At 34.5% G+C, this 14,882-nt stretch overlaps 1 protein-coding gene across 2 annotated transcripts; it reads right to left on the bottom strand.

The window, feature by feature from the left end:
* Positions 1–6,999: 6,999 nt before the first annotated feature.
* On the bottom strand, positions 7,000–14,621 carry LOC127092652 (lipid droplet phospholipase 1). 2 transcript variants are annotated; one of them, XR_007792244.1, is made up of 11 exons: positions 14,211–14,621; positions 14,004–14,071; positions 12,875–12,945; positions 12,073–12,315; positions 8,497–8,660; positions 8,340–8,395; positions 8,191–8,243; positions 7,991–8,105; positions 7,585–7,682; positions 7,344–7,471; positions 7,000–7,256 (listed from the first exon to the last, which is right to left on the bottom strand). XR_007792244.1 is itself a non-coding variant. In XM_051031540.1 (10 exons), exons 1-10 carry the CDS (start codon positions 14,333–14,335, stop codon positions 7,400–7,402), a joined length of 1,065 nt encoding a protein of 354 aa, XP_050887497.1. In that variant the 5' UTR covers positions 14,336–14,621; the 3' UTR covers positions 7,000–7,399. The 2 variants fall into 2 exon arrangements, 1 of the variants encoding a protein (XP_050887497.1); XM_051031540.1 differs by having other exon boundaries at positions 7,000–7,471.
* Between the last annotated feature and the right edge of the window lie 261 nt (positions 14,622–14,882).

The following is a 14,882-nucleotide window of genomic DNA, read 5'->3' as shown; positions in this document are numbered from 1 at the left end:
TACCATATTTCGTATTCTACTTAAGTACACCGTACCTTACGATGTTCTTTAATTCACTTAAGGGCACCGTACCTTATGGTGTTCCTTAGTTACTATATCTCTCATAAATCCGTCCTTTTGTGTGTGACCCTGTAGGTTTTCGCGGCATTGGTAATTATATTAAATCACGTATTTAACATAATAAACAGTGAGCAGTATCTAGCAACACATCACTGCTACCCAAGACACAAAAATGTCATGTGATTTGACAAATCCTTTTGTGATAATACTTATGCGTACAATTACCCTTTTACCCTTATGTCTATATTGAACACAAGGCATAGACTGTGTCATCCTTGTCCAGTTCAATATTGGGCCCGTAGACATTTATCCTATTACGCGGGATGGGCAAATTCCATCTAGGTCACTCATGTCCCTCAGCATGCTTCGTGGAGTACCCATCAACTGTCTTACGGTCATCCAGTTACAGACAGCGTTTGATCAGCAATAAGGCACTCGACTCTACATCTAGGGTCCATAGTGGTTTCAGGTCGAAGGGTGGTAGACACCATTATCACCATGAGAATAACTTATGACATTTTGCATAACATTCTATATAGTATTCTCATAGCGGGTCAATCTAGTATAAATATTACTCTTAATATTCATACATATGTTTAAGACTTGATAACTCCTTATCCATGATCCGTGAGATGTGATCATCAGTCTATATACATAATAGTCTTAATGCTTTAATGTTATCCCATTTCACAATAAAGCTCGACTACTGATACTTTAAGAATAGTGTCTTTATGTTTAATGAGATCTCATGATTAAGTCACACTTGATACATTAAACGGACTAACTATTCTAGGGACTTTATTAAACAAACATAATAAAGAAAAATCATTTTATTATTAATAAATAACTCGATACAAGTACCAAAAGTATTGGCCTCTAGGGCTTACACCAACAGGTACCATATCAACTTGGAAGGAACACCCTTACTAGTTACACTATCATCGTCTTCAACACCATTGACCTTCTTTTTATAGCGTGACTCCCCACATCTCGGGCACTCCTTCAAGTTTTCATATTATTTTGTATATAATATGCAATCATTATGACATACATGTATTTTGACATAATCCAAACCCATTGGACACAATATCTTCTTGGCCTCATAACTACGGTTCGACAGCATGTTACCTTCTGAAAGCATTTCTTGCAACAATTCAAGCAACTCAGTGAAACTTGTATCCGTCCACCCACCTCTTGCCTTAAGATTAAATAGTCTTAGCACATATTAAAATCTTGTAAAACTTTTGCATCCCGGATACAACAACTCTTCCATGTCATTTTGCAAAGTATATACCACATTGGCATTCTTGAAAGCATCCATCTCAATATCACAAATCATGTCTTCTAGAGTATCATTCATAAACTCATCATCATCTTCAAATCTAGGTGACAAAGGTCTTTTTTGTCACTTCACCATGCCATGCCCATTTCGTGTAATTTTGAATAATTTCATCACAACCTAAATGATTGAATATTTCGTCCTTTGGATGTTTGTGCATATTTTGACAAATTTTACGAGGACAAAAAAAATCCCATTCTCCTTAGGAAGGTTTTTTTCCGCAAAATCAAGAAATTGAATCACTTCATTCTCATACTCTTTACTTAATCTATTGGCTTTCATCCAACTACGATCCATAATCATATACAGCTTCTAAAAATAAAATAAAAATAGTACACAACCAACAATAAATATCATAACAACAACAAATACCATAACAACATTATAGTTGAAGGAGAATGGCGATCCAAAACGCAGCGGAATTTAAAATTTCTCCTTTAATGATCCTTACGAATGGGCATGATCAGTGATAGAATCGTTACCTCTTGTGGCGATCACGAACGTTGAACGATGACAACGCCTCTACTCAGTCCACACGAACGGATTCCTTCAATCTCAGTGTTAGCTGCTATGAATGAAGACTTTGAGTGAGAGAGTGAGAAACGAAATTCAAGAGTAACAATGCTTCTACCCAAGGGTTCTATTTATAGAACCACTTGTGTGGGCTGCAAGCTAAAAAGCCCACTCAAGTGTATTTTGGCCCATATCTTATAATGTGCCCAAACTCACTTAAGCGTGTGGTACCTTACCATATTTCGTATTCCACTTAAGTGCACCGTACCTTACGGTGTTCCTTAGTTACTCTATTTCTCATCAATCCGTCCTTTGTGTGTGACCCTGTAGGTTTTCGCGACGTTGGCAATTATATTAAATCACGCATTTAACATAATAAACAGTGAGCGGTATCTAGCAACACATCACTGCTACCCAAGACACGAAAATGTCATGTGATCTGACAAATCCTTCTGTGATAATGATTGTGTGTATAATTACCCTTTTACCCTTATGTCTATATTGAACACAAGGCATAGACCGTGTCATCCTTGTCCAGTTCAATATTGGACCCATAGACATCTATCCTGTTACGCAGGATGGGCAAATTCCATCTAGGTCACTCATGTCCCTTAGCATGCTTTGTGGAGTACCCATCAACTGTCTTTATGGTTATCCAGTTACGGACAACGTTGGATCAGCAATAAAGCACTCGACTTTACATCTAGGGTCCATAGTGGTTTCAGGTCGAAGAGTGGTATACACCATTATCACCATGAGAATAACTTGTGACACTTTGCATAACATTATATATAGTATTCTCATAGCGGGTCAATCCAGTATAAATATTACTCTTAATATTCATACCTATGTTTGAGACTTGATAACTCCTTATCCATGATCCATGAGATGTGATCATCAGTCTATAAACATAATAGTCTTCATGCTTTAATGTTATCCCACTTCACAATAAAGCTCGACTACGGATACTTTAAGAATAGTGTCCTTATGTTTAATGTGATCTCATGATTAAGTCATACTTGATACATTAAACGGACTAGCTATTCCAGGGACTTTATTAAACAAACATAATAAAGAAAAAGTCTTTTATTATTAATAAATAATTCGATACAAGTACCAAAAGTATTGGCCTCTAGGGCTTACACCAACAATAGTAAACAATATAAATCTCAAAAAACCATAATAACAACAACCCCCACATATGGTAACAACATCAACGACGGAACAACAAGAATAATAACAGCAACACTCACATATGGTAACAACATCAATAACGGAAACAACAACAATAATGGATAATTTTTACATACTGGAAGTATGATGAGAGATTCAACGGAGAAGAATTCAAGCTTACTTCCTCCTCATAGAAGAAGGGTGGTGGTTATGAGTATTGGGAAACTCCTTCGTTCGATGGAGAAGAATGGGTTCCTTTCGTTCGCTAGGGCGCAATAAGTGAATGAGACAAAACATTATAATTCTGAAGGAATAAAAATTGTTCTTAGAGTTTTTATATTGGTTCTTTTCAATAACTGGGGGATAATATCCGACGTAAAATGTATAAAAATTAAGGCGCCTTTTTAGTTGTAAATAAAACATGAAATTGCAGGAGCTGGGAATCGAAGCTCAAACACTGAACAACATTTTACGTCAGTTTTCCTAGAAAATCGAGGTGAAAGATAAAGTTACTTTAAATAAATTATTTAGCGTGTTCCAGGTTATTTGACCTCGGTTTTTCAATAACTACGGTGAAAGCTTTGTCATGAAATATAGTATTTGTAGTAGTGAAGTGAGAGATCAACATACGTATTACCTTCTCAACTATCATTTTATCAATTAGGACTTCAGCACATCCTTTCATGAGATGGACAAGATTCTACACCTTTGAGATAATAGCCTGCAATCTTTTCATCTTCTCCCATTTACAGTAATTCATATTGCCTTCGCAACACCTCCAACTTGACTATTTTAACCTTCTCACCTCTTTCGTAATATTTGACAAGAATATCCCATGCCCCATTCGTCGATTCAGCATGAGAAATTCGATCAAAATCTGCCGCATCTACTGCAGATTGAATACATAACACAACCTTGCAATCTTTCTTCTTGGCATCCTTGTGAACTATTCTCTAGGCATCGTTTGCATTGTGAGCAAGCTCAAGAACGCCATTAGTAACCACTTCTAGGGTTTCAAGAAAAGCAAATAATGATTGCATCTGTTTACTTCATTGGATCCAATTTTTGCCATCAATAATTGGAAGATAGTTTGGAATATTATTGCTATCATTCATCTTTTTAGCAAACACAAATCACGATTCCTAGAAACACGACCATCGATGTGCAGTTCTTGAATAAACGATTAAGAAAGATGAACCAAAAGCTCTAGATACCAATTTGTTAGTGCAGAAGCACGTGGGTAAAGGAAGGAATGAGAGAAACAAAGAGAGTGTGAAAAGTAATTCTATTAATTAATTGAAAACTGAATTACACTATACATGTATACATACAAGTAGGTTACTTGCACTATAAGTAACTAACATAACAAACTAACCAAATAACTAACTAACTTGAATTATATCACAACAAGAGCAGTCCCTAATTTTTAAGAGCTACTTTGTACCTTTTTTTAAAACCTCGCCACTTTAGATTTATCAAATTCCATAGAGAATAAATATTATTTTTCCCACATCTGAATGAATAAATGCTGACAAATGGTGTATTCCATTTGACTTTTGAAAAACATGGGGTGAAAAAGATAATGTTTAATCAGATTGTAAGGTGTTCGTGGACTTCATGGTCATAACTTTAGGGTTGTTTCTCCTATTTTAAGGGGGTGCTCTTTCACCCATGTGAAAAATAAAAAATGTCTCTAAAATTCAAAAATGCATTTTTAGACGCACCTCAAATACATAAAATTCATGTGTAATTTAGTCACACTTTCATTTTATAAAAAAATAGTTCAAAAATATACTTTTGGAATAAATCTATAAATATACTTCGGTCAGATTTGTGTCTACAGGGTCGGTCCAGTGGAGGTGCGGCGTTGCCCCAAATATTGGAGGGTCCATTTTTTTTTCTTTTCTAAAAAACTATATTTTACACCTATTTTTTTAACAATAGGTATAAAATCATAGTTTGTTTTCAAAATCTATTTTACATCTATTTCTTAAAAAGAGATGTAAAATTATAATTTATTTTTAAAATCTAGGCATTTTTATTATTATTTTTTTTAAAACTCAGTATAAATTAATATTTTTAGATCTATTTTTTAAATTATAATAGGGCATTCGAATTGATTGGATCGGTCATGTGTGTCTAACACTACTTCCTCAATATTCAATTGACAACACGACTTGGTTTATCTGTCTGGCCAAAATGGGATATTTTATGAATGTGCCTAAAAGTCGTGGTCATAATATTGTTATTATTGAATGTTCTTTAAACAATATATCAACAAAAAGAATAATTTTTTTATATTGCATTTTTTTCAAATTAAAAATAATACGTTGGAAGTTCTTGTCAAAGGTGCCTTGGTACAAGGGTAACAATGATGCGTGGACTTAGAAATATTTCTAAGTAGTTTAAGGTGTCTTTTCGACAGAGGCGACACCAGTTGGGGTTCAACGAGATATTCAAATTCAAATAAAGGAGGGGACTCTTGTTCTTATCTAAACGGCTGAAAACACACGTGAAGCATAATGGACAGTTATATGCATGCAAAGCGTCACCTGTCTCGATTTGGTGGAAAGACCGTTAGAGACGGTTACTTCGATTACTATAAATAAAGAGGTCTTAGTGTTAGGATTGGGTGTGCTCAAGTGTGTACAAACTGTCCATTTTACCCAAGTATCCGTGTGTAAAGAAAGAGTAAAATTGAGAAATACACGTTTGATGTTACATCATTGTTTTAAAGTAATTTTATCAGTTCTTTATTTCCAGAATTATACTTTACCCATAAATTTATCTTTACTGCCATTTATTTTCAAGTTACAACATTCTTCTTGCCCTCTTTCACTTTAAATTTTCATTAAATCTTTTAACAAACCATTGTTGGTATGAACACCATCGAAATGTTTATATTCATTAGAATTCACTTTTAAAAACGGTTAGCACATGTCCTGGGATCAATCTGATCGATCCTGTAAGTAATCAAATCTAGTGATTTGAAAGATCAACGGTTGTTTACCAATTTTCACGGGAAACAGCGTCAAACACACACTTCATTCGTTTTTACTTTTTTACGATTTCGAAAACATCTTCAGAAATTTTTCAAAAATATATTTCTAAAATAAATTTATTCATAACATTTGAGTGACTTAAAAATGAATAAAATATATGTATTTGATACTTCATCTTTAGAATCAGAAGAATTTTGTGTGGTGTATAAATACCATATATGCATTAAAAAATTCCCAATTTTTATTACCTTAAGAACATGCCAGCCAGAATTTTGTGTGGTGTATAAATACCATGTATGCATTAAGAAATTCCCAATTTTTATTACCTTAAGAACATGCCCTTGTAGTTTTTTGGTTTACATAAGTCTTGTAACTTTATTCTAACAATTCATGTAACTGGCTTTAATTTTAGCGAAATTAGGGTGTGACTAACTTACGAAGGAACTTGGTATATACAAGATTCATCTGAAAATCCATTTCCAAATTTGATGAGCATTTTTTATTTCCATAGGATAACTCTCCACTTCTTAGGGTGAGAGGATCAATTCCTAACGGCAGCAGATTGTCTCCGGTCAATTCTTTTTCCAGTAAAATCCCAACCCTTCATTTTTCTCTCTTAAATATTATAATAATATTTTAAATGGTTCAATGGTGAAATGATACACTTTATTCCATCGATGAAGTTTCCAAGCGAGACAATCCCCTCCCATTCGTAACTCTAATGATGTATCAAAAGTTAGTAGTCTCCACCGGAAATGTAAGGACATCATATCTATCATATCTCTCCACCTCAGTACAATGCTCCAATCCAATCCCATCCTTTACTGTGTCTTTGATCTTTGAATGAGTTACACTGAATTCCTTTCGGTTCTCCTTTTATCAAATCTTAACGACGTGATAAGGCACTGTATATCTATCAAATGTGAAATTCTTTGAGGAAGTGCTATGACTCCTTGATCATTTCTTTGAGCCATATTATTGCCAAAATAGATTACAACATCAATAATAAAATGTGCTGATTCAAATGCTTTCATGGAAGAAGACAAGAAAACCTCCTTATTATACACATACATAATACATTGTCAAGGATCATCGACAAGCAAAATTACAATTCTTCACCTCAACTAATGGGGGGAACTTTGTTACTCAGGAAACCAGTTGTTTCCATCCTGTAACGAAATCACAATTTCAGATAAAGTTGAACATTGTCTGTCAATCAGGTTTAATAATAGATGGCTTAGCCATTTTAGATTTACCTATGCAAAGCTTATATTGCTAAGCGTATGTATACAACTCTGGAGACTGACATCTTCTATGTCAAAAAATGGTCAATCATATGATGTATAACATCTGCACCTTCTATATGTGAGATTCGATCTTTAACCTATAAATAGCAAGAGGGAGGAAGAACGATGGCAGGTAAGGCGATGTATTCAAATAAATAATATCAGTGACTCAAGATTTGACACAATAGCAAGAGCAGAGCAAGACACAAACCTGAATGACACTATGAGCAGCAAATCTTTGTCTGCTACTGTGGAAGCTAACATCTACTTTTTCCCATGACACACAAGACAAGCCTGTTACCAGCTCCTCTGCAAGTGTTTATTTGGGTTAGAAATCTTACATTTTGATGACATAAAGTGACATTTAATTTCAGAAGGCAACATCAACACAACAATTACAATCAAATCTAATCCCCTATTAAGTAAGGCCTCCTATGAATGGATCAATTAACACAATTGGGTTCCATAAGAAACCAGATTTCATATAGCCACTTTTGAGTAAAAACTATTTTGATAGTATCTCCTAATATAGCCACTTTTGAGTAAAATGTACACCCGGTAACTGCACTTAAAGTGAACATCAATTTACATTTGTTTTGAGAAAAATATGGAGATACCTTCTATCTTGTCAGAGCCGATATCTTCCGTTAAGTGACACTGCTCAGTATCACAAGCCTTGCAATGCTCTTCATATACAACATGTGGATATTTTTCATTGAGGGTATCCTCCCACTACCAACCAAATAGTTTTACATCAATAAATGATAATGAGTGATCCAATAAATCATATAGTATTGTGAAATATCAGTAAATATACCTTTGGAAGTTCATTATCACGCCTAATGGATGATGTTCTCCAACCAACAATATCTAAAGTTTTTATAAAGGAAAACCATATAAAAACAAATGCAATAAGAGAGCTGAGTGCACCTATAATAACAAGAAAGATGTACATATGAAGGATACGATCATAGCCCACATTTGAATATATAACCCGACGTTTGAAAGAGCGCAATGCAGACCTGCAAAAAGCATGACAAAATTATTTGAAAGACATGAAGATCGTTTTAAGGAAACAAATCCCTATAAAGAAATATAACTTAACATGGAATAAACAACATACATGAAATAACATTCATCATAGTCTTCAACCAAGCGTTTAAGCAATGGAGGTTTTCCTTCATCGTCATCAGTAAGGAAAAGATGTCGACCTGTCCTTCTAAAAATCCAATGAATAATGCCACTTGCAAGTTTCTCAAATGCAGTTACCCCAAAAAGAAACGGAACCTGAAATTCAGAACCCAGTCAAGAAGTTTAAATACCCAAATAGCAAAAACTGATGCAACTAAAAACAAATATATTCATCGCAACATGCAATATGAAAACCAAAATTTACCAATCTATCAAAAAAAATCCATAAGTTTCCATTCACTCTAAAAGATAAACATCACATGACCCAGAATGAAATTATACAAGAGTCAAAGAAAAATTAATCAATAACAGGGAAAAGTCTAATTACACCCCAAAAGCATTTAGTTACTTATCGAATCTTTAAAATTAATTTACATGGAGCTAACTAATAAAAGATATGGGTGTAAATTAATCAACCCTTAATAATTAATTTAGGCACTTTTCCTGACATGTTAAGAGCAAGATTTTAAAATAAGTCTCTGCATATGTTTTTGAGGCTTTTTTGCTACATAATACCAACTGCAATGCAACTGCAATTTAAAACCTTGGTTAAGTGTATCGACTAATACTTGCTCCTAGTTTGTTAGAATTTGGGTATGGGATCATTGGAATAATATAAGTCCAAGGCATCGTGCTCAGTAAACAGATACACGGCAACTTAAATTAAATTGGAAGAAAGGAAGAGATTTCGACTTTCCAGCTAATAGACATTAGGCACCTAACTTTTGGTATAAACAGAATATCCTCGGCACAGGTAGGACGTAGGACCACAATAGGCGGCAGAACTCTCTCTCAAGAGATATAATATTTCTACATTCTCAAGGTTGAATTTGAATCCACGTCACCGGATTAAGCTGGAAAAGACCCTTACCATCTCATCCAAGTGCTCTTGGGTGTTAGAAAACCAATTAATGTATCACTCACATGTTCGGGCTGCTAGGGTTTCTTTGAAAAATTTCAAACCGATGAGTCTTTGGCAGCAAAATACACCATTTAAATGGGACTAGTAACCCAAATAAACCGTGACTTGAGGCCTAAGTTGTAATGAATAGCTAATAATAAATGACTATGAATAAAATAACACGAGCAACTAAAGTGAAAACAGGCCAAATTTCACAACTAAATAACTGATTTAAAAAAAACAATGAAATTCATAAAATACTCTGGCAGACAAAGTAATTTGTCAAATCCCAACTATCGCAAAAGCTTAAAGGTGTGTTTGAATGATAGTTTTGCAAACCATAGCTTGATCCAACAAGAGAAGCAATTGATTTTGCTTCTCCCCAAACCATAACTTTTTACTCAAAATCACATTCAGATATAAACCAACACAATTTCGCCAAGTAGTTTGTGCATGCGTGGAGAAGAGCTGCAGGAGCCCCAACATGGAGGGCTGCCTTAATAAAGACCAAATCACCAAGACTTTGTTTGCGAGTTGGGTTTTGGAGGGGAAGGGAGAACTTGCTTTTCTTTTTTAAAATTAAGGACAATAAAATGATTTACAAATGAATTAAGTTTGATTGAAATATTAAATGATCAATTATCATGTTTTTAAAAGAAAAATTATAATATCAAAATATAGACTTAGCCCTCCAAAACTCAAGAGAAATTTAAAGAAAAGAGATCTATCAGTGACTTAAAATGTAACAGGATGTTGAAGTGTTGATTCCTGTAGCTTATTGAACTGAGAGGGAAATGCTCAATTATTGTTATTTGTATTGGTAGACGAAGCCTGGTTTACACGCCATAAACTAGGGTTTGGTTTGGGAGGTGTAAAATCTAAACACGTATTTAGGATGTTGAAGTGTTAATTTCTGTAGCTTATTGAACTGATAGGGAAATGCTCGATTATTGTTGTTTGTATTGGTAGACGAAGCCCGGTTTACACGCCATAAACTAGCGTTTGGTTTGGGAGGTGTAAAATCTAAACACGTATTTAGTTGTTAGTTTTGCGCACAGGATAAGTATCCATATCTCCAATATGTCCTTTCATGTATGATTGTTTTGGGCTCGAAGTTTGGACAAATGTATAATATTCAATTTTAATATTTAAAAATAGGGGCAGATGGACTAAACTCAACGCTTCGTCATTGAGACGGTTATACCACGTGTCAAGTACCAATTCTTAAACTATTACATCAAGACACATAATTGGTTTTTTTATCTCTTAACACTTGTCCCAAAGAATATGAGGAAAGATACCAACACAGGTATTTTTTGCATTAATGACAACCTAATGCACCCTAAAACTAAAGAGCACAACTAAACAACTCCTTACACATGTTCCTACCTATAAAAGATTTAAGCCAATTATTAAAAAAGGGAAGCCAAATAGCATTATGGTACCTGTAAAACATGTTCCTATGGAAAAATCAAATGTAAAAATCAAATGTACACAGTATTACTCCATGAGCATAGAGGTCATTTCTATTTTTTGATATTATGTGCATTGAACACCACTACATAAAGCAACAACCTAGCCACTGCAATAAGGCTTGTCCTCAAAACTTCTAAAGGAAGTATTCCCAAGACAAAAGATAGATTACCTAACATCTAGCTTAGTAACTGAAATCAACTTCCCTCTTGCACCGTAAAACAAAATAGTTACATGTGATGAAATATCCAAACAATGGAAGAGATCTTCACTCCGCTCCATTCATTTTAAGATATCCAAACATAGCCTAAGAGTTTGTTTGGGAATTTAGGATGGGAGGGGAGAAAAGGGCTTTGGGGAAAAGGAAGTTAGGAAAAAGTAAGGAAGGAAGGCCTCTAACTTGAATGGGTAGTTTATCTTTCTTCATAATTACAAAATCCTCCCAATTTAGGGGAACTCAAAATGTAGTGCAGGACGATTTTAGAGGGGGCTTGGACAAGTTCTTCAAATTATTTCCATGTTATAATACTATCAAAATTAAAAATATATTAATAAGTATTCTCTTATCATTTTTTACAAAATCACTCTCTCAAATAAGGTGGCCCTACGATCTAGTATTAGAATTTTGAGTTGGGCCTACCTCAACTTTACAAACTTTACAAAACCGGCATATAGGATGAAGGTTACTCAAACTTTATAAACACTACACAGACCATATCTCTAAGCAATGTGGGACTAAATCCACCCACTTGACACCAGCACAACGAAGGTCTAGGAGACTGCAAGGAAGGCAACCCAAATGCCGCTAGTAAGCCGGCTAGAAATCCAACAACAACAGATCTAAGATAGGCTCTGAAACTGTCTTAAATTTTTATATTGGGTCTAGCTCATCCTTATAAAACCCCATTTTGTAAGGTGAGAGTTGTGCTAGTTTTATAAACGCTACATAGACCATATCTCTAAGCAATATGGGACTAAATCCACTCCTTCACGCCCAACACAATGAAGGCTGCAATGAAGACAGCCCAAATGCCACAATTATGCGGCTAGGGGATGACAGCATTATTGAAAGAGGAATTTCCAACAACTAGATTAAGGAAACATAAAGTAAATTTTAAGATACACTTTTGATACCTGCTTATTTCCCCTTGACCCTAGATGAGGTGTAGCAACAGTGATGAAATTCACAGCTTCCAAGCCGCATATTGTACCTATTGAGTCCACCTTACTTCCTTTATTGCTCAAATCCTGAATAGGTTCATTTTCAGGTGGCCTATACAGCCTCCCAATAGCATATCGTGCCACTAATCCTCCAACTGAGTGTGCAATAAAGGAGACTTTACGCATGTTTTGCTTTCTTCGAATCACCTCAATGACCTAAGATTTAATTTCCAGTTAATACTTAATAGTAATAGAGATCATGTATGTAATGAAATGATATACTTCTATATAAAGATATCAAATATCACATTTTTGTGTGGTTAGTATACTGATTTATATGTATCTCCAACATACATTAGAAAGTAACTTGATAGCTTTCTTATTTGAAATGATGAACAGCGTCTATTTTCTCTGGCAAATATCATGAAGCCCAGATACTTCAAATTTGCTTAAGTGTACATAAAAAGGAGTATACACACACAAAAGTTAAAGATGTTACCGACCAACATAAAGGACTCTGTTTTCCTATACATCACTTATTAACATTTTATCAAGCTCTACAAAGAAAACTTTCAACAGGTTATGCTTTACCAGTGGCAGAGAAAATATGTAAAAAAACATTTCAAGATATTCATTATCATCTATCAAACACGATCACAGTTGTATAATATAATATATGTGACTAAGATAGGGCAATATAATCTTATAGGGATAATGAGCCTAGTCGAGATACAGTAAATTGATTTTTATATAACATGAGATTCATCAAACAAACCTCCTCTGCCAATCGCTCGCCCATAACATCCACACCATCTAGTGTCAGCTTAGACACATTTCGTTCGCTACCTGAGTGAAAAGAAGATGGGGAAAATGTAAGATTACATGCAGAATTTAAAGCCTGCATTGGTCAATGTAACTCATCAAGATATTGCAAAAACTAAACAAAGATAGCAAGCCTCCTTAAGCAAGAAGGAAGTCCAAAGCTTGTCAACTAGGTTGTCTCTTTAACCAAAAAAAATCTGTTGTTTGTACTCATACTAACAAATAAATAGAAGCTGCTATTGCATAGGCCACCGAATTCCGCCAAAATAACAAAAGACAAACTTTTACAATCAAACAAAAATTATTCCATTAAATATCAATGACGAGATTTCAAATTTCTCGGCACCTTAAACTGCAATTGCACTGATTATTAATTAGATTAGTGAGTCATTGAATATTCACCATGTCAAGGCTTATGCTACTGTAAGTTGCTAAGAGACACTATCCAAATGGTCAACATAAATTCATCAAGATAAATTCAAAGCCTGCACTGGTCAACATAAATTCATCAAGATATTTCAAAAACTAAACAAAGATAGCAAGCCTCCTTAAGCAAGAAGGAAGTCCAAAGCTTGTCAAATAGGTTGTCAGTTGTCACTTTAACCAAAAAATCTGTTTGCACTCATACTAACAAATAAATAGAAGATGCTATTGCATAGGCCCCCAAATTGCGCCAAAATAACAAAAGACATTTTTTTACAATCAAACAAAAACTATTCCATTAAATATCAATGACGAGATTTCAAATTTCTCAGCACCTTAAACTACAATTGCACCTATTATTAATTAGATTAGATTAGTGAGTCATTGAATATTCACCATGTCAAGGCTCATGCTATTGTAAGTTCCTAAGACACTATCAAAATGGTCCAGTTCCAAGGTATCATTTACTACAAAGTAAAAAATTCTGAATGAGATCATAGACGTAAATATTATTAACGAATTTCAGTTGCTTCAAAGGAAAAGAGAAATAACATAATCAAATCATTTCTAACAACAACAAAACTCCTGTTTTGACTACATGATAAGAATACGATCAACAAAGCTTCCAATCAAAGAACTCAGAGAAGCATGATGCTTACAGTGAACAAAAACTTTATCAGGAAGCACTTTAACAAAAAGCTCTGAAGCAAACTTCCAATCAGTAGAACTGCAGGAACAAACAATCAAAACACCAATCATCAACTTGAAGCAACAATAAGTATAACCAATACATCAACATCAAATTCAAAATCTAACAAAGCAACATTTCACCAAAATTGAGCATAAGAAGCGCGATAAGTGTATACCTTCCGAGAATTCCATTCACCATGACAACGAGGTGATCGGCGGAGGAAGAATCGGAGGATTTGGAACTCCAAACATCGCGGCTTCCGTCGATGGACTCCGATGTGCATACTTCGTTCTTCTCCATCGAGTAAGCGGTTCGTTTAGTCAAGATAAGTCCGATCAACCGAACTTCAGGCAACTTGCGAAATGAAGTCGGAGTTCGGAAGAGATTGGGATTTTCCGGCGAGAGAAAAGAGAAGAGAAAGTGTGAGAAAATGTTTGAGTTTGAAAAGAAAGGTTTGAAGATTTGATTTCAATTCAAGGATAAAAGTTGGGTAGTTATGGGTAGTTGTTGCCTGAGAACGAAGGAACTCTTCAATAATAGAGTAAATTACGGTGAATAATATCATCAATAATAACTGATATACACATTAATCCAAAAAAAATCATAAAATTATGTCCTAAATTTCACTTTGTAACGTAAATTACTCTTTACAACACTAGTCCCACTTTGTAACGGTAAATAAAATACCACTACTTTAAAAATAATGGAAAAACAAATTTATATTTGGCCGACAAAATTTGGAAAAACAGAGAACGCGTGTCGACATCGGGAGAGTAGAGCCTTTCATAAAAAGAACCGAGTAAAGAAAAAATGTAAACGCTCCTTATTGACGAGGGATCAAATCAAT

The sequence above is a fragment of the Lathyrus oleraceus genome, chromosome 6 (genome assembly GCF_024323335.1).
Source record: "Lathyrus oleraceus cultivar Zhongwan6 chromosome 6, CAAS_Psat_ZW6_1.0, whole genome shotgun sequence".
Classification (NCBI taxonomy): Eukaryota; Viridiplantae; Streptophyta; class Magnoliopsida; order Fabales; family Fabaceae; genus Lathyrus; species Lathyrus oleraceus.
Note: the sequence above shows the minus strand (reverse complement) of the source record. Positions and strands in the feature narration are given on the sequence as shown.